Source organism: Aulonocara sp. 'chitande type north' Nkhata Bay, linkage group LG8 (genome assembly GCF_057382095.1).
Source record: "Aulonocara sp. 'chitande type north' Nkhata Bay isolate Kocher_YH1m ecotype deep benthic linkage group LG8, A_spYH_male_GT1.1, whole genome shotgun sequence".
Classification (NCBI taxonomy): Eukaryota; Metazoa; Chordata; class Actinopteri; order Cichliformes; family Cichlidae; genus Aulonocara; species Aulonocara sp. 'chitande type north' Nkhata Bay.
In genome coordinates this window covers 8,275,460-8,294,784 of record NC_141351.1, presented here as the reverse complement: position 1 = coordinate 8,294,784, position 19,325 = coordinate 8,275,460, and the positions used below count along the sequence as shown (strand labels likewise).

Below are 19,325 nucleotides of genomic sequence, written 5' to 3'. Positions count from 1 at the left end.
TTTTTTCTTTGCCTTTGAAATAAAATTGATCTGCAAATATTTTCTTCCTTTATTCGTACAGACTAACAGCTCAGAACGACGTGTGTCCTTGGACGTAGACCTGTGGGACAAGTTCAGTGAGCTGTCCACTAAGTGCATCATCAAGACAGTGGAGTTTGCCAAGCAGCTGCCCGGCTTCACGACGCTCACCATCGCCGACCAGATCACTCTGCTCAAAGCTGCCTGTCTGGACATCCTGGTACGAATAACGCACACACAAAAAACATCTACCTTAGATGTTTTCAATGAATAAAACTGGAAGTTCGGTTTTAATTTTTTTTTCACAAACCGAGTCTGTCTGCTGTCCACAGATACTGCGGATCTGCACACGCTACACACCAGAGCAAGACACGATGACTTTCTCAGATGGACTTACGCTAAACCGAAACCAGATGCACAACGCTGGCTTCGGTCCCCTCACTGATCTGGTTTTTGCCTTCGCCAACCAGCTCCTTCCTCTGGAGATGGATGATGCAGAGACGGGGCTGCTTAGTGCCATCTGTTTGCTGTGTGGAGGTACGGCAGGTCTTTAAAAAAAGGCCCTTAAAGCTTGCTTGGGTCATGTTTGTGTCAGAAACAGCAGCGGGGTAGCAATGCTGCACTCTTTTCCTTAGCACCATCTAGTGGCCACTGTGGTTCTAACAGTCAGAGAGTATTGGCTGACCCTTTTCTCTGTGCTTTCTTTTTTTTGTTTGTTTGTTTTGTTTACAGATCGACAGGACTTGGAAGAGGCAGACAAGGTGGACATCCTGCAGGAACCCCTTCTGGAGGCGCTGAAGATTTATGTAAGGAAGAGGAGGCCACACAAACCGCACATGTTCCCCAAGATGCTGATGAAGATCACTGATCTTAGAAGCATCAGTGCTAAAGGTCTGTAGTTCCCTTGTGTTTCTACATATATAGTGCTACAGTGATTACTCAGGTGTACAATTGATCATTTCTACTTTTTCTTTTGTATATTCCATTTTTGAATGAATGAATGAATGAGTATGTTTTACCAGAACTTACACTGATAGCTTACATTTTTCCATCTTGCAGGAGCTGAGCGTGTCATCACGCTGAAGATGGAGATCCCCGGCTCCATGCCACCTCTCATCCAGGAGATGCTGGAGAACTCAGAAGGTCTGGAAAGCGGAGCCGCAGGCGGACGACCCAGCGGCGCCCCCCCAGGCAGCTGCAGCCCCAGCCTGTCCCCCAGCTCTGCCCAAAGCAGTCCAGCTACACAATCGCCGTAGTCACGGCCCACGTTTTCATTTTCATTTTTTCTTTGTGTTGCGCTCTGTCTCCTCCCATTAATGTTCTGAAGAGGAGGGGTGAAGGAGGTGGGTCTTCTTGACACCTAACTGCTGAACACAGGAGACCAGCAGAGCCAACCACCTCCTCTCCGACAACAAAAATCCCAATTTCCTGATCCGCTTTCCCCTCTCTCTGGATTTCTATCCAGACATGAGGGGAGATGAGGCTGGACAGGCTGGGGTAACCGGATGCCTCCAACATACCACACCGTAAATACTGCTGATGACTCTTCCTCCTTCTCCCTCCCTTCTCCACCTTTTTTTTTTCTTTTCTTTTTTCTTTTTGAAAAGACTAACGGAGATGAGGTGTGGATGAACCCGAGAGCGGTTGGAGCACAATGGAACAAATATAAGGACGAGAACAATGAACACAGACTGACTTGACAAACACCAGACACTTTGTTTTTTTTTTTTTTTTGTTTTCTTTTCTTTTCGTTGTTGTTGTTGTTGTGCTCTGAGGCAGACTACAACTGAACTTTTGGGACTTGTCAAAAGAACCCACTCCTCAAAGACTCTGGGTCTTTTCCTCTTTTCCAGTTTCATGAAAAAATAACAGATTTCGTACAAAAAAAAAGATATATAAATATATAGAGAAAAATTAAGGACCTATTGCGATCGACATGTCCAGAACAGGATGGCAGGTTGAAATGAGGACATGTTTTCTGAGCTGAGATTAGAAATTGTTGTACTCCTTCACTGTTTGAATCTTTTTCATACCCATCGAGTATTGAGGAAAAATGCTTTGGTTTCACATTTGTATATTCTAATTGACGGGGGGAAGAAAAATAAGATTATTTTTTTCCCTTTCCAGTCTACACAAGCAAACACACACAAATGTGCACAGAAAACAAGTCGCAATGATTATCACCTACTATTCCAGGTCGGATTTGTTTTCCTTTTTTTTTTTTTTCTTCCAAGAGATTGGGGGGGAAATGATTGTATGAACTCAGTTGTATGATATGGTCACAGGTCCTTTCAAGAAATCAAATTAATGAAGATTCATTATTAAGGTGTATTTTAAGTAGCCTTTTGAGTTTGTGTATATAAGCTGTATTCATTTCTTTAAAACTATGAAGAGTTTTAGGGTTCACCTGATCGATTTTTTTTTTTTTTTTTTTTTAAAGAATACCGTTTTATGTGTTTTTAGGTTTGTGATTCAAGAAAAGACGTTTTGAGCACATTTTACTGAAGGAAGTTCTTTCATGTTTCGTGTCCTACTTTAAAAAAACAAAACAAAAACATGGCAGACCCATCACAAATCACTGGCTCTAAAGGTTTTGGCTTCACGAACAGTTTTGCCCCCCCGACCCCACTTTTCTTTCTTTTTTTTCTTTTTTTTTTTTTTTATGTACAGTAGGTAAGAAAGTAGCACTCCTGTCGGGGCATAGCTTTTTTTTGTGTGTTTGGCCATGTAGCAGAAAGAGAAGGCGGCGTTTGAGGAAATGGTTTAGACGCCTTCTGTGGCCTGACGGGCTCAAACAAGCGGCGGCGGCTCTGCTTCAAAGAGAGTTGAAATGTGAACAATGGTGTACATACACTCTGTATTAAACACAAGTAAATCTCAGTGCTCTCTCTCAGTGCATCAATTTGTAGTCAATAGGAGAAGACTAGACTCTAGTTGATCCCCCTCCTCTACCTCTGCCCTGTCAGCGATCAGGCAAGGCGAGGTCCCAAATGTGATGTTTGTCAGCTAACTCCCCGCCCCTCACCTCCACCTTGGCAACCTGTGGTAGAAACAATATGTGACTTAACTGAATCCAGAGCAACCTCGTGCCCTGTGACACCAAAAACGCCTTCACCATTGCTACACGTCACCCAGACCATCATTACTGTACGCGCACCAATGTCTCAGGAAGGAATCATTTTTGTGTGCTTGGCCTGTCATTTGTATATGTTCTGTGCTGCAACCCCCTCCCTCTCCGGTAACAGATGCACATACACACACACACACCTCTGCTACTGAGCCCTTCAGATTTTTCTTCACTCACTTTTGTTTGGCCTGGCAAAACCAGGACTTGTGCCGAGAGACACTGACCCCTGACCGCTCATTTTTCCAACATCCGTAGGATGCCAGTGTGGACTCTCTCCGAGTCGTTCACATGTCCTCTTTTCTTTCTTTTTTTTCTCTTTTTTTTTTTTTTCTTGTACGGTCAAAGCTGCTTTCGTCATTTTAGGACTTAACCTGTCCAGAACGGTGCACAAATTTTCCCTCCACAGCGAATCTGGAATAGCAACAGACACACCGTCAGTTTGAAAAGTATGGAATATGTTGCAATTTTGTCAAGATTATCAAGCGACTTTGGAAAAAAACAAAAAAAACCAAAACAAAACGAGAAAAAAGATTTAGAAAAAATAATAAAACCAACATTTAATAATTAAACGTTTGTGTTGTTCATATGGTGGTCTTTTCAATTCTTTTCTTTACAGCATCACACTCATTAGCTTTTCATTCATTTACACTGGTGAACCATCCACACGCAGTCACTGACTTTAATTATGCTTTCTGGAAGGTTTGGGGCCACTATTAACAGCCAGGAGCTGTGTTGCATGAATATATAACAGAGAAGCTTTATGACCACAATGAAAACCTCCATTACAGTAATGTCAGAGTAAAACATTATCCAGCACTGCAAATTTGTAAGCTGTAAAAATACTTTCTCTTGAAATGGTTTGGGTATTTTTTCTTTTTCAAATCGAAGCAACTCAGTGCATTTAGGTATGCAAATATAGTCAAGATGTCCTAATAAGGTCAACACAGAGAAGAGTGATTTAAGTGTCTTTTAATGTGGCCTGGTCATTGGTGCCAGGTGGGCTGGTCTGAGTATTTCAGCAACTGCTGATCTGCTGGGATTTACTCACATAACCATCTCTAGGGTTTACAGAGGATGATCAAAAAAAGGAAGCTATCCAGTGAGCAGCAGTTCTCTGTGAAAATATGACAATGTTGATGACAGAGGAGAATGGCAAAGCTGCTTTGAAAGGATAGGAAGCCAACAGCAACTCAAATAAACACTTGTTATAACCAAAGTATGGAGAAGAGCATCTCTGAAAGCACAGCATAGCAAATCCTGAAGCCAATGGGCTCGAACAGCAGAAGACCACACCTTGTTCTATCAGCTAAGAACAGGAAATTGAAAATACAATTTTCCATGGGCTCACCAAAACTGAATGGAAAAAGATTGGAATAATGTTTCCTGGTCTGATGAGTCTCCTTCAGCATTTAACATAAACAGCATGAAAGCATGGATCCATCTTTTCAGGCTGGTGTTGATAATGGTGTAATAGTATGAGGATATTTTCTTTTTTGGCCCCTTTAATCCCGAAATAGTATTGTTTAAATGCCACAACCTACCTGGGTGTTGTTGCTGACCACATCTATCCCTCCAGTGGCTGCTTCCAGCAGGATAACGCACCATGTCACAGATCACAAATCTTCTGAAACTGCTTTTCAGAATGAGTTCACTGTACTCAAATGGTCTCCACAGTCACCAGGTGGTAGAACAAGAGATTGTCATCATAGATGTGCAAACGACACATCGCCATCAACTATGTGATGCTGTCATGTCAGTATGGTCAGAAAATATCAGAGGAATTTTTCCAGCACCTTGAAAGAAAAGGGGTTGAACGCAGTAGTAGCAAGCTATTCTTAAAAACAAACAAAAAAACTGGCTGATGAATCTATATGCAGATAGTGGAAAATAGATGCGTGCAGCATATCAGAATATACTAACTGGAAAAGAAACCAGTGTCAAGATAAAGATACCAGTACAGAAAACATTGTAAACAATACAGTAAATGTTCTTCAATAAATATCCCAAGTTAGCCAGTAAGCTATCCAGTAAATGTGTGAGAAATGTCTATTGTGAACCTACAGAACTTGCGGCCGCTGCGTCGGGTCTCGCCGTCAGCCACGAACACGCTGACCTCCACCAGGTTTGGATTGGTGAACACTAGATCGCTGAGTAATAAAACTTTTATTTTAAGGGATTTATTTATGACCCAAGGACTGAATTTCCTCTGTATAACTGAGACATGGTTGAGGGCCGGTGAGTCCAGCGCTTTCACAGATCTCTTACCTGATGGCTGCTGCTTTTTAAACTCTCCTCGAATATCAGGCAGAGGAGGAGGAGTAACGGTTGTTTTTAAGAAGCAGTATAAATGTAAACCACTGCCATTATCAACCTCAGCTAGGTCGCTCTCACACAGTGCTCTGTGCTGTGGTTTACAGACCCCCAAAATACAATAAGAACTTCCTTAAATGACTTTTCTGATCTGTTGGCTGAAATTATGCCCAAATATGATCATGTCCTTATTATTGGGGACTTCAATATTCATGTGTGCTGCCCTGACAAGCCAATGGCAAAGGACTTTTTAAATCTTATTGACTCTTTTGATCTTGTGCAACCTGTGTCTGTGCCTACACAAAAATATGGGCACACGTTGGATCTTGTTTTAACTCACAATTTACCTGTCTCTAACTTAGAGGTTTGTGATGTTGTATGGTCAGACCATAGGCCTGTCCTGTTTGAGGTTTTCCTTCCTTGTACTAAAGTTAATCTTCCTCCTGTTGCTGCTAGGAGCTGTCGTATTTTTAACCCTTCCTCTGCTGGACAGTTCTCTATTGTTTTTAATCAGAACGGCGGCCTTCCTGATTTCATATGCAATGATACAGAAGAGCTGAGTATGTGGTTTTACTCTGTCTGCCAAACTGCTTTAGATTCAGTGGCCCCCTTTAAGCTTAGGCAAGTAAAAGCCAAACCTGAACCCTGGCTGAATGAAGACACCCGGGCTGCCAGAAGAAAGTGTAGGAGAGCTGAACGTAAATGGAAGAAGGATCAACTTCAGGTGTCATACCAAATGTTACAAGATTACTGGAATTCTTACCAGAAAACTGTAAAAGATGCTAAGAGGAAACATTTTGCTGCTATTATTCAGGCAAATTGTCGTAAGCCTCATGTCTTATTTAAGACTATTGACATGGTCCTTCATGCTCCACAGACTGCTGGTGTCGAGTCTTCTCAGGAAATTTGTGAAAACTTCCTACACTTTTTTATTGATAAAGTGCTATCTGTCAAAGCGCAGACTTCCCAGTCCGTTCTCGACCCTTCTACCCCTGTCCCTAGTTCTGCTGTCTTTGACAGGTTCGAGCCAGTTTCCTTGCTCTGCCTGCAGGAGTTGGTTGCTCACATGAAGCCCTCAGGTTCCCCTTATGATGCTCTCCCTCCTCGATTTTTCAAAGAGGTTTTTCTCACTATAGCATCAGCTGTACAATCCATTGTAAATAGTAGTCTGTCCTCTGGTGTTGTACCTGTCAATCTCAAACATGCAGTGATTCAGCCTCTACTCAAGAAACCTGCTCTTGATCCTGATATTATTGCGAATTACAGACCTATTTCCAAACTGCCTTTTATCTCAAAGATTCTTGAAAAGGTCGTTTACAAGCAATTAATGTCCTTCCTAGAAGAACACGGTATTTTAGAAGTTTTCCAATCTGGTTTTAAAGCTTTACATAGTACCGAATCTGCCCTTTTAAGAGTTTTTAATGATGTGTTTTTGGCAAATGACTCAGGTGACTGTGTTATTATCGTGCTGTTAGATTTAACTGCTGCTTTTGATACAGTGGATCATAATATTTTAATTTCCCGTTTAGAGCAGTTGGTGGGTATGCGGAGTACCGCACTGCAGTGGCTCAGATCCTATTTGGCAGCTCCTTAAGATACCGAAAACCAAGTATAAATTTAAAGGTGATCGTGCTTTTGCTGTAGTTGCTCCAAAGTTGTGGAATGATCTACCCTTGCATGTTAGGCAGGCCTCTTCTCTCTCTGAATTTAAAAGTCTTCTTAAAACATATTTATTCGCTGAAGACTTTGGCATTGATTAGAGGGGTTGACTCAATTTGTTTTAACATGTTTCAATTTATTTTAGTTTTTTAGTTATTTATTTTATCTTATCTCATTTTAATTTTCTTTACTTATGCTATTAGCATGTACAGCACTTTGTGAACTCTGGTTTTATGTTAAAGTGCTTTATAAATAAAGGTGGTATGGTATGGTATTGTGTAGACTGTATTTCTCACCATTGTGGAGCTGCTGTGAATGAAAAAGGTAAGTACTAGTAACTTTTTATTTTTGTATTTATTTGCATCAAAGTGGACTGAATATGCTGCTGAGCTTTAAATAGCCTACTTGGGCGCTTAGAGTGCTGCTTCGAGAAGTTTACTCTGCGCTACTAGCCCCACCCATTTTACGAAACGATGACGTCTGAGCCAATCACGATGCTTCGCGCGGAATTTCAAATATTTTCAAATGCCCATCCATTCACCGATGTGATATTGTTCCGCCAAATTTGTAAACAAAATAGTCCCTTTTGTCTAAACGCGAGTTCAATTTGATCAGAGCAAATACACAGTGCATGACAAACCTAGTATGACAAATATTACACGCATTTCATTACAAAACACAAGTGAAGTCAAGTTTTAGTGGGGCGACCGAGTGCGTTTAAGTCTGGCGGATTGATATCACAACACTTCCCTGGACCAGGCGACGGACAACAAGGGACCGCTGTTGAAGGTTGCTTACGTTAGGTAGTCGTCGGCATGGCAGATTGTCGTTTTAACTTTAGGCTGATATGATCGTGTAGTTAAAGTCCTCCTTGTATCCTTGTCTATGTTTATGGATTTCCCAGGATTTCACGCATCTGCAAAGTGACTTTCAGGTGAGGATACGATAGTCCTAAACGACCGTTATATTAGAGTTTAATAAGTCGTGTAACACAAGTGGCGACCCGACATTAAGTTTTTTTTAACGGTGGCGTTATAACGATACACGTTTTTTCTTTTTTTAACTAGAGAATGTAGTAAATGATAAAAAAACAATCAAACTTACAGCTAGCTATGTATTTCTGGCAAGACGAAAACTACAGTCGAGGCCACCATGCACGTGGGATACTGGGAAAACGTTTGCTAGCGCTTTACTGAGGAACAACGGTCCTGCTGGTTTGTAATAGAAATACAAAACAAATCTAGGATTAGATTAATCCTACATAGAGTTAAAAAGAAGTGTAGAATAAACTAAAACTACCTAAAATGTCATAAACCAAATTAAAAAAAATAGCTAAATGTCATCGTTAGGTATGAATACAATGTTGCCGCCTAGTAAATGTCTTTCCTCGGCTTGGAACGACATTTAAATGCTATTTAACATTTAAAGTTTGATTGTCTAATGTGGATTTGACTGTGCCTTTCGCTGCTGACACTTGTGTTTCGTAATGTTCCCAGGTAACGTTGGGAAAATGCCGTTGCACGGTAAGATTGTCGTGATTAAGCGGAGTGGAGGAGATGGGACTGAATTTCCTCTGACTGCAGCATGTTTATTTGGAAGGTTGGTAGAGTTGGCCTTTGTTTACCTTCTGTTTTAATCCCACTTACAGTAGTGTTCATACATGTAAGACACCCTCGTGTACTACAGAAAACGCATACACTTCATCAATGTTTCTCATGTTGCGATTGTGATGGGCTATAAAAACTTTACTGTTAAGCTGTTGAAGTGAAGAAACTATGTTTGTTCTCATATACAGTAGACTTTACATTGTTAGATCAAAGCTCTCAAGAAAATCCACATCAGTTTTGCACCATCTGACCGGCTGTAGCTCAGGGAGGTAGAGCTGGTCACTTACTGATCGGAAGGTTGGTGGTTCGATCCCTGGCTCCTCCAGTCTGCATGTCAAGTATCCTTGGGCAAGATACTAACCCGAACTTGCTCTCCGATGGGTCCATCGGAGTATGAATGTCGTTAGAAAGCACTATGTATAAATAAAGTGCTTGTGAGAATGGGTATGATTGGGTGAATGAGGCATGTTGTATAGAGCGCTTTGAGTACTCCGTGAGAGTAGAAAAGCGCTCTATAAGAATCAGTCTTTCTTCATGAGCCTTTAAAGATCAGCTCCCAGTTACATGTAAATATGAAGAGGTTCCACTTATCATGCAGCTGAATGCCTTCTGCTTGTGACCTTACAGGAAGCCTGACTGTGATATTCGTATTCAGCTTCCTCAAGTCTCCAAGGAGCACTGCCGGATTGACTTGAATGAGAATAAAGAGGTAAGAAAATACAAGGAGCGCGACTGCTTTAATGGCCTTAGTTTGCCGATATTTAAAAAATGATTGCTGTGGGGAATGTTTGCTTAGATGCTGTGTAATCATGTAGTTGTGCTTCTGCTTTGAAATGTTTTCATTGTTCATGTGGTGTTTCTCTCTCGCTCTGTCTTTCTGCCAGGTCATTTTGACCAATTTAAGCTCAGCAAATCCAACGCTTGTCAATGGCGAGGTTTTGCAGCAGTCTGAGCGCTTGAAGCATGGAGATGTTATAACCATTATCGACCGTTCTTTCAGGTGAGTGTGGTCTGAAAGAAACATTTTAACAACCTTTTTTCATAAGCCGTTAGACAAACGCTGAGGTAAAGGGCATTCAAGTTGCGTGTGTTGTTGGAACAGAAGTCTAATCTCTGAAATGCAACCTGCAAAAAGTCAAGGATGTGAGGAACCCGCTGAAACCGAATGTAATGCCCAACAATAGAGATTGACAGACCACGTGACTTTCGCGCATTGCATGCCGGTAACTCGTGGCAAAACAATCCAAATACCTGCATCAAATGCAAGCATTTGCAGCACCGCAAAACGTTCATTCTTCGGTTCCAATAAATTCTTGCTTTTTCTTTGCCCCCCAAAAAGGTATGTACAAAACGAAGGAGAACAATGCCGGTCCGTGCAAAGACAGACTTAATGAAAAGTCAAAGAAAAGGTACGAGGAAAAAAATCAAACCAGTGAAAGTGTTAGACCCTTACGAGCACACAGAGGGACAAAATACGTTAGCGTGTTGCCCAACTTCACCACGCTCATATTTATAATTATACGGTTCTTTGAGTGAGTGCATACACTCGTGAAGTTTAGTAACTTCAGGTCACTGCAACAAGCCCAGGTACAGTTTACCGACGGATGGGTGCAGGACCTTGAAATGCACCGTGTAGAAAGTAAAGACCATCGTACATATCAAAAGTTTACCAGTGTCACAAATTGTCTTCATAAATACACATTCGCTAACAGTTTATTAATAGGACCTTTGAGCTCAACGGTAATTAATTAGTAGAAGAAATAATTTCTGGTTCATTACAGAAATGTAGCAGTGACAATAATATTGTATGCTGTAATCGTACTGGGCAATTAGTGATACAAAACAACAGTTTTGTCCTGTGAATAAAAGTATATGTTTTTGTCAGTGTACCATGGTAATAACAGAAGCGAAACACAATATTGTGTCAGGACAATTTACTATTTATGCACAATAAATAAAGGAGCATAGCGCGACAATTTCTGTTCAGCGCCAGACTTGCTTGTAACCTATATCACCAATTATGTGATAAAAATGACGCATTAACTACAACAGCAGACTGACCTTTGTGGAAATGCTTGGAGCAGACTAACCTGTGAGCTGGAGTGTTCTGGGACGTTATATTTTGTCTTTGAATGGCTGCAATCCAGTCGCCTCTTTGTTACTTCGGAAACATGGCTCGAACAATTTCTCTTCAACGACGTAATCCGATAACAACCGATCTCTTTACCCGTCGGCTTTCCGTGGCTGTCATGCGACCGGCTATTGCAGTTAATAATACAACAGCTTCCTGCCATTTTTTGTGTTTCTTTTTATCGCTGTATAACTGATTTCAATTGAAAGCCTGCATGCGCTAGTACCTCTTGCCACGAGTTCCCAGAATTTGCGGTTTTACCCCTGAGTGACGTCACATTTTCAATCTCTATACTAATATGAAATCTGTGTTGGCCGTTTCAGTTAACATGGTATTGGTTTGTTGGTTATTATTGCTAAATGCAAATTCAGGTGAGCAGCACTGGAGTTAATTTATTGTTTTTCATGTAGAGATAAAAATGAGATAATCTATCTTGTAGAAAAGTGGTGGGTAATTGGAATCTTCTGATGTGTTTAACATATTTTAAGAGCTCATAGATTATACTGCTTGCAGTGGAAATGAAACAGTCCTGTACTTAGTGTCTCCATGTTAGCATTGTCATGGTCACCCTAAAGGGCGTCTTCTATGTCTTTGCTTTTGATTATTTCAGGTTTGAGTATCCTCCGGCACAAACGCCAAAGAAGAGGTCTGCCATTGGAGGCAAACCTGAAACCCTCAAGGTAATTTTATTTATTTATTTTCCTTTTAAACCACTCTATTTCAGCCTTCCACAACTCTCTTAAAAAAGTTATTACCTTTCTAATAAATTGGATTGTTTTACTAATGGGGGCGTCTTATTCTTAGGTTCTTCAAGACCAGCAAGTGGGTGACACCCCTATTGTGGAAAAAGGAGAAAAGAGATTCTCTGAAGTGTCATCAGGTGTGATTTCTATTTAGAAACAGTCGTTTTTAGCAATGTAGCTATGTGAAGCAGCGTACACTTACTAAATATGTCTGAAAATAAGCAGACCCATGTAACCAAAGCTGTAAATGGTCTTGCAGAACAAGCACCTAAACAGCCACTGACTGATTTGTTTTATTATTTTTTTAAGATACTTGTCTTAAAGATGGAGCCAGCCATGACAATATTCAGCGTTCCTTGGAGAAAACCGGAGAGTTGGAGTCCAAGGCAGATGATAGCCTGCTACAAGGCAAGAGCAACTCCCCCTTCAGCGACCTGTATCAAATGATCAAAAAATCTCTGGATGTCAAGACCCCTCGGAAATCTTGTGCCAGTCAGCTTGCAACGCCTTCCTCAAAGGTCGCCTCTCCAAAACCCAATTCGGTCAGAAAAGGTAGTGCCATTTTCACTGAGAGAAAAAGCACTCCTAAGAAAAGTGAAGTTCTAGCTGGACCTGGAAGTACAAACGGGGGAACCCCAGCGTCTGTGAGGAAGCAAGCGAAGGTTCCAGCTGCTGAGACGGCTGAACCCAGAGCAGAAAAGGCTGAAAATGGCAGCGTGATTGAAACGGCTTCACCTCGGAAAAGAAATGGCGCAACTCCTCAGAAGTTTACTGTAAATGAGGTTATTGAGCAAATTACAGCTGAAACACCCAAGTCGCCTGCGAGGAGGAGGAGTAAGGAAATGTCACCTGGCAAAACTCCAGTGACCAAGAACCAAGAAGAAAAAACAAAGGCATCACCCAGGAATTCAGCTGGAAAAGGTTTTCCTGCTCAAAATTGAATTATAATATTTCTGGGTGTGGCTGTATAATTGATATTGTACACTTCTGGTAGCTTGATACTAATGTACGAGCATATTTTGTTTTCATAGGAAAAGAAGTGTCCAAAAAACGCAAGAGTGGAGAACTCGGAGAAGACGTGCCCAAACAGCAAGCGAAGAGGAAACGCGTTTCCTTTGGAGGTTACCTGAGCCCAGAGCTGTTTGACAAACGGTTGCCTCCTGACTCTCCATTACGCAAGGGGGCTACCCCACGGAGGAGCTTGTCTCTCTTGAGACCCAAGCAGTCACTGCTTAGACGAGCATCCGTCATCGGCTTGCTAAAAGTAAGAATGGGCAGTTTAAAGTGACAGTATACTTGGAATGTTAAACACTTATTTAAAACATATTGTTTTCCATAGGAGGGCAGCCCACGTGCAAAAAGTCCTGCAAAAACAAAAACACCATCACCTAAGAAATCACCGAGCAAGAAAATGGCTTCTCCTAAGACTCCAACTTCTGGGAAGAAGTCTCCCAAATCCAGATCACCATCACCCAAGGCAGCATCTCCCGCGAAGAAGTCGCCCAAGTCCAGGTCCCCGTCTCCCGCGAAGAAGTCGCCCAAGTCCAGGTCCCCGTCTCCCGCGAAGAAGTCGCCCAAGTCACCCAAGTCCAGGTCCCCGTCTCCCGCGAAGAAGTCGCCCAAGTCCAGGTCCCCGTCTCCCGCGAAGAAGTCGCCCAAGTCCAGGTCCCCGTCTCCTGCAAAGTCGCCCAAGTCCAGGTCCCCGTCTCCCGCGAAGAAGTCGCCCAAGTCACCCAAGTCCGGGTCCCCATCTCCCGCAAAGAAGTCGCCCAAGTCCAGGTCCCCGTCTCCCGCGAAGAAGTCGCCCAAGTCCAGGTCCCCGTCTCCCGCGAAGAAGTCGCCCAAGTCCAGGTCCCCGTCTCCCGCGAAGAAGTCGCCCAAGTCACCCAAGTCCGGGTCCCCATCTCCTGCGAAGAAGTCGCCCAAGTCCGGGTCCCCGTCTCCCGCGAAGAAGTCGCCCAAGTCCAGGTCCCCGTCTCCCGCGAAGAAGTCGCCCAAGTCCAGGTCCCCGTCTCCCGCGAAGAAGTCGCCCAAGTCACCCAAGTCCAGGTCCCCGTCTCCCAAAGCAGCTTCTCCTACCAATAAATCACCCAAATCTAGATCTGCTTTTCCTAAAGCAACCGCGAATAAATCACCAAAATCCAAGAGCCCATCTCCTGCAAGAGGAAGATCTCCTTCTAAAGTGGAAACTCCTAAAACCAATGAACAGCAGAAAACTCAACGCAGGGCTTCAGCCCCAGGGCAGATTCCCCACGAGCAAGTTCCTGCTGGAAAAAGAAGGGCAACTGTGGGTTTGCCTGGTACTTCTCTGGAAAGTGTCCCTACTGTCGTCCTTACACCAGCTAAAACTCCCACTAATTCAGGAGTTCAGACCCCCACAGTCAAGGGGCGATTTTCTGTGTCACAAATTAGTACACCCTCTCCAATAGTTGAAGCCGACAAGGTCACTGACCAGGTTCTTTTGCCCACCGTCACCCCTAAAACACACAAGGGAAGGAAAAGCACCTCGCAGAAGACTCCAGGTGCTGCGAAGAGTGCAGTAAAGATGCACAGAAGAAGTGGCATTTCAAGAGCATCTATAAAAGGTATGATAAGTGCTGAAATGTTTGATAGCTGGTTTCAACTCTTGGTTTTTGTTCCCAGCACTAGAAATCTGTCAGTTCCAGTCAGAATGAAGGTCATTAGTGGGAGTAGCTGAAAGCTACTTGTTTTACTCATTTTCTTTTTATCATCTTTAAAAATGTAAATTTAATTTAATCTTTCAAAGCTGTTTATAATTAATTAATGCAGTTGTTGTGGAAAAAGAAATCTGATGATCACGATGAGAATGAGAAGATTAATTTTGTGTGTTTTCTTTCTTTCTTTTTTCTCTCATGTCCATCCAGTCTCCAATCCTTGGGCGCACATTGTGAAATTTGGTCAACCTAAGGCTCAAGTTGTTGCTCCACTTAAAAAAACCATTGGCCAAAAGCCTAAGAAGAGAGCAGTGCCCAAACCACAGGTACATATTGTACCAAGTACAGTTATGTTTTATGTTTATGCGTCTGTTGTTCTGAATCTTTATAATGATCTTTATCAAATCTACTTGTCTTTCCAAAACACCAATCAGACACCTGCCAGAAATCTGAAGGGCTACGTGAGCACTGGACATGCAGACTCGCCCGCCACCATTGTTGTTGGTAGAGCACACAGACAGACCGTTGTGCAGCCAACTGGTGCTGCACCAAGAGTGGTCACCAATGTTGCACTCTTCAAAAAGAACATGAAAATGGATGAAGACTTGACTGGTAAGCACCTCTCCTTCATCCGCAGCAGGTGGTGAAACTTGTGGCCAATTTCAGTTTTGTGCCTTCTTACATTGTGCTGTTTGATTTCAGGTATTTCTGAAATGTTTAAAACTCCTGTAAACGAAAGGAAGCGGAAGTCTTTAATCGATGATAACAGCGTCACAAAGACACCAGCTGGAGGTCAGAGCGCATCTGTGATGGAGCCATCTGTGCTGAGCACACCAGAGGAACCAGGTAAGCTGTGTATTTGTGGTGTTTTGATTGATTGATTGGTAGTGAATCTTGAGTTCTGCATAGTCCAAATAAGCTGGCTGGGACATTAAATTGTTATAAAGGAAAACAAAAATATGACTTATTTACAGGTGAGATGATAGTATCTCCGCTGAGTGTTACATCTGCAGTAAAAGGCAGAAGATACAACAATGAGGCAGTCCAACGCCTCCTTGATGAAGATCAAGACGCCACCTTCATCGGCCAGATTCAGTCAGAGTCAAGTGAACGGCAGAATGCAGATTTGCAGGTGTCCACTGTAACAACTCCCAAACTGAGGCCAGAATTACCAGATTCTCTGACCGGAGTTAAGAGGATCATGAAAACGCCAAAACAGAAGGCTGAGCCTGTTGAAGATTTGAGAGGGAAGCTGTTGAAAACTCCAAAACAGAAGCCTGAAAAACAGGAGTGCCTCACTGGAGTCAAGAGGATCATGAAGACTCCGAGACAGAAAGCCGAACCTTTAGAGGACATCAGAGGGAATCTTCTGAAGACTCCCAAACAGAAGCCTGAACAGCAAGAGTGCTTCACTGGGGTTAAGAGAATATTTAGAACTCCAAAGGAGAAGGCTGAACCGCTTGAAGACCTTCAAGGGAAGATTCTGAAGACCCCCGAAGTCCCAGAAGCTGGTGATGCCAGTTTGGGTGGTGGTAAGGAGCTTCTGCAGACGCCAGCACAGTTGCAAGAATCTGACGCAAAAGGCATGAAAACTCCAAAAAGCTCTCCAGTGGTTCACCTCACTGGAGTCAAGAGAGTGATGAAGACACCTGTGGAGAAAGGTGCTCCTGTCGAAGATGTGGTTGGCGTGAAGAGGCTCATGAGAACTCCCAGACAGAAAGGCGAACCTGTTGAGGCGAATTTCGGGCTCAAGAGACTCATGAAGTCGCCAAGGCTGAGGGGTAATGCTCCAGTGGAGGACTTCGAGGGACTTCAAGAACTTATGGAGGAGCCACTGACTGAGCCCACAGTACAACCAGAGGCAAAGGAGGTAATGCATTCAGTATTCATACAAAATACATGCCCACCAAAAAAGTCTGAACATCTGTCTGTTACTGAGTTAACTCTTATCAATGCCATTGCCTCTAATCCCTGGTTTTAGAAAGTTGTTTGGTGTGCATGGTTTAGTTTTCTAACAAGACCTCATTGTCCAAATTGGTTTTGTTCTATTTTTAGCAGGGTGAAGCTCAGATGTCTCTCGACAGCAGTGCAAACGTGGTAAAAGGTGGGTTAGGTTAACTAAAACTGTTAAATGTTTGTTCTTGGGAGCGTGGACTTGAAAAGGGTTTGATCAGTGTGACTTTCTTTTGTAATGTTGTCAAAACATAGCCTCCACACAGATTCAGTGTTAAACTGTTTCTTTCCCCCCTCTCTCTCTCTCCTTTTGGATGATGATGATGATGATGATAATAAAACATCAGATGCCATGGAAACGGTCTCTCAGGCAGATGCAGTACTTCTTGAGGAAGCTGAGGTGAAGACTGCTGTGAATGCAGATCCTGCACATGAGAAGAAATCTGTACGAGGCAGAAGGGCAAAAACGGTGGAATCTAAAGCAGCTGAGGATAAACAGGAAGAGCCTGTAATCCCTGCTCCATCCAGAGGAAGAAGAGGAAAGAAAACTGAAGCTACAGCACCACCTGCTGTTAGACAGACAAGAGGCAGAAATGCGAAGACAGCTGTTGAGCTGTCAGCAGAAGAGAATCACCTTCCTTCTCCCAAAGTTGCTCCTAAGCCAAAAAGGGGTAGAAGTGCACAGCAGTCTTCTGATGAGCCTGAAGTTGCTGCTGAAGCTGAGCGTGTTCAGAGCCACCCACTTGATGTTGAGGAGAAAGCAAATGAAAGTGCTGTGCCCAAGCGAGGAAGAAGAGCTAAGCAACCCAAAAAGTCACAGCAACGAAATGCAACTGAGGATGTTCCCCAAGATACACCAGGTATAACACTTTAGATTATTTAGTGCCTTCTCTTAGGAAGTATAACTAATAACTGAGCATGTTGCATTATGTTATTTCATTTTTATCATATGTATGTTTATAATTTATGTATAATTTTCTCCCCCTTGTTTTATCTTGCTCTTGTTTAAATTAGATGCAAATGTAGCCTGCAGTGACCAGCCTGAGGTGTTGCCAGGCAGAGCTGATGAAAACAAATCTGATGCCATGGAAACTGTTGTCCAAGCACGTCAAGCTGAAAGCTTACTTCACGTGCAGACACCAGCTTCAGTTCAGAAGAAATCTGTCCGAGGCAGAAGAGCAAAACAGGCCGAATCTGAAGAACTTGAAGATAAAAAAGAGGCAGCTGAAATTGCTGAAGATCCCATTGTGCCTACTCCAGCGAGAGGAGAAAGAAGAGGGAAGAAAATGGAAGCTGTAGCGCCACCTGCAGCTAGACACACAAAAAGAGGCAGAAATGCAAAGTCTCAGGAGAGCACCTCTGAGACCTCCGCTGATGCCAGTGCCCAAGCGTCTCTGATAAACACCAGTCTGTCTGCACTCCAGACAGAAGAAGCTGTTGTTAAGCCAGTCAGAGGGAGGAGAGCAAAACAAACACCTGTTAAGCCAGCTCAACCAGAGCCTGAAACGGTTGAAACAGCAAGTGGGGAACAGAGCCAAGTGGAAAACTCTGAGCCTCAGAAGACCACTCTTCCCACTGCTGGAAAACCACGAAGAGGGAGAAAGGCAAGACAGGATACCGCTGAACAGAATGAGGTGACAGAAGAGGTGGTCAAGCAGGCAGCAGTGGAGACGAATGAGCAGTCTCAGCCTCCAGCCAGAGTAAAGAGGGGCAGAAATGCCAAACAGGATGAAGAAAAGATGAATGAGCCTGCTAAAAAAATAAAACTAACAAGAAAGTCTGAGGAGGCCCAAACGGAATTAACAGAAGCCCAAACTGTTAAAATGGTCATTTCAGAAACAACAGAACCAGCCCAGATAAGCGAACAGGCCAGTGTGGCCACGAAGCCCAGAAGAGGAGGGCGGAAAGCAAAACAAGACACAGAGAGTGTGGAATCCATTGAGGTCCAAGAGGTCCCTGTTCTCAGCACAGAAAATAAACCCAAACGAGGCAGGAGGGGAAAACCAGCTGCCGAAGAAACTAAAGCCACTGCCGAAAGTCCTGAACACAAGCCGAAGGCTGAGGAGGCGAAAAACGCTGAGCCACTTTCCTCGTCTATGAAAACTAGCAGGTCAAGGGGAGTGAGGGCTTCTGCTAAATGTGAGACTTCACAAGCCATTCCAGTCAAGAGAGCCCGCAGAGGTACAACTGTTTCTCCTGAGGAGGTCAGCACAGAATCCACAGTTTTGGTTTCCGAGCCTGCTCCCACGTCAGTGGAACCAGCAAGAAAGGGAAGACGGGGAGCATTCAAGTCCACAACAGAAGAGCCTACGACGACTACTGATCAGAAGAATCCTGAAGCTGTTGAGAGCAACGCAAAGATGCCCAAAAGATGCGTTAAGTGGAAATCACACTTGGAAGTCTTTGAGATTCCAAAGGCGACACCTGTAAAAGCAGCGCGAGGTAAGAAGTCTAAAGCTGCAGACCAAGTCAACAGTGAAAGCAAAAATGTGTCAAATGATGCCAACAAAATTGAAGAGGAGGATCTCTCAGATAAAGCTGTTGACAGTAGACCTGTTAAGAGAGTCGGACGAGGGGCGAAGACTGCTGCCAAAGTGGAACCTGCAAACAACCCAGAGAAAAACGTTGAAGCCAAAACGCAGCCTAAAACCCGCAGAGGAAGATCAGCAAACAAATAGATGTATTTGTACACATCAGTACCTTTTTAATGATAATCTATTTTTGTACTTGTGGCTTTTTTTCTCTCTCTCTCTCTTTTTTTTTTAAGATTGTAATGCTTTGTAGTCCATAGTTTTATAGTGAAAAAGCTTTGCCTGAGTTCAGCAGGGAATCTTTGTTTTTAATCATTTGGTGTCAAGCTGTATTGTTCTTCACTGATTCTGCAAATACTTTATGGTTCAAAAATTGGTTATTAAATTTTTTTCTATATTGGAAAATGTGTGGAAATTTGTTTTTATTTTATTAAAAAATGTTTAAATCACAATTTTTGAATGCATCTACATATTGGGTTCAGCTGGTAAATAGATGATCAGGTTAGAAGTAAACAGTTTATAACTCAAATAGTTATTAGTGTAATAGAATTAGTGATAAAGAAAATAATAG

At 42.9% G+C, this 19,325-nt stretch overlaps 2 protein-coding genes across 13 annotated transcripts in view; both read left to right on the top strand.

Annotated features, from left to right (window-relative positions):
• Positions 1-2,537, top strand: part of raraa (retinoic acid receptor, alpha a) — a 140,907-nt gene extending 138,370 nt beyond the window's left edge. For both annotated transcript variants that reach the window (XM_086303188.1, XM_086303187.1), the window contains 4 exons: positions 62-238; positions 351-555; positions 751-909; positions 1,078-2,537. In XM_086303188.1, coding sequence (XP_086159314.1) covers positions 62-238; positions 351-555; positions 751-909; positions 1,078-1,274 — 738 coding nt within the window. In that variant the 3' untranslated portion in view covers positions 1,275-2,537. The remainder of the gene's footprint in view (positions 1-61; positions 239-350; positions 556-750; positions 910-1,077) is intronic.
• A 5,242-nt stretch (positions 2,538-7,779) lies between these two features.
• On the top strand, positions 7,780-19,206 carry mki67 (marker of proliferation Ki-67). Of its 11 annotated transcripts, none has more exons than XM_086303183.1 (18): positions 7,781-8,048; positions 8,611-8,713; positions 9,349-9,430; positions 9,606-9,721; positions 11,463-11,532; positions 11,657-11,732; positions 11,905-12,516; positions 12,627-12,859; positions 12,935-13,224; positions 13,261-13,293; positions 13,375-14,180; positions 14,481-14,596; positions 14,705-14,882; positions 14,973-15,116; positions 15,245-16,140; positions 16,326-16,374; positions 16,571-17,083; positions 17,238-19,206. In XM_086303183.1, the coding sequence occupies exons 2-18, from the start codon at positions 8,625-8,627 to the stop codon at positions 18,899-18,901; spliced, it is 5,967 nt and encodes a 1,988-aa protein (XP_086159309.1). In that variant the 5' UTR covers positions 7,781-8,048; positions 8,611-8,624; the 3' UTR covers positions 18,902-19,206. The 11 variants fall into 11 exon arrangements, with proteins under 11 accessions (XP_086159302.1, XP_086159309.1, XP_086159308.1 ...); XM_086303182.1 differs by having other exon boundaries at positions 12,935-13,491; positions 13,564-13,599; positions 13,645-14,180; XM_086303177.1 differs by having other exon boundaries at positions 13,261-14,180.
• Positions 19,207-19,325: the final 119 nt, after the last annotated feature.

Excerpts from the sequence above, each read along its gene's own strand:
- mki67 (XM_086303174.1), top strand. The coding sequence starts at position 8,625 with ATGCCGTTGCACGGTAAGATTGTCGTGATTAAGCGGAGTGGAGGAGAT. Across the intron at positions 11,733-11,904 it reads ATTCTCTGAAGTGTCATCAG|ATACTTGTCTTAAAGATGGA; the intron begins GTGTGATTTCTA and ends TATTTTTTTAAG. Across the intron at positions 16,375-16,570 it reads CAGTGCAAACGTGGTAAAAG|ATGCCATGGAAACGGTCTCT; the intron begins GTGGGTTAGGTT and ends ATAAAACATCAG.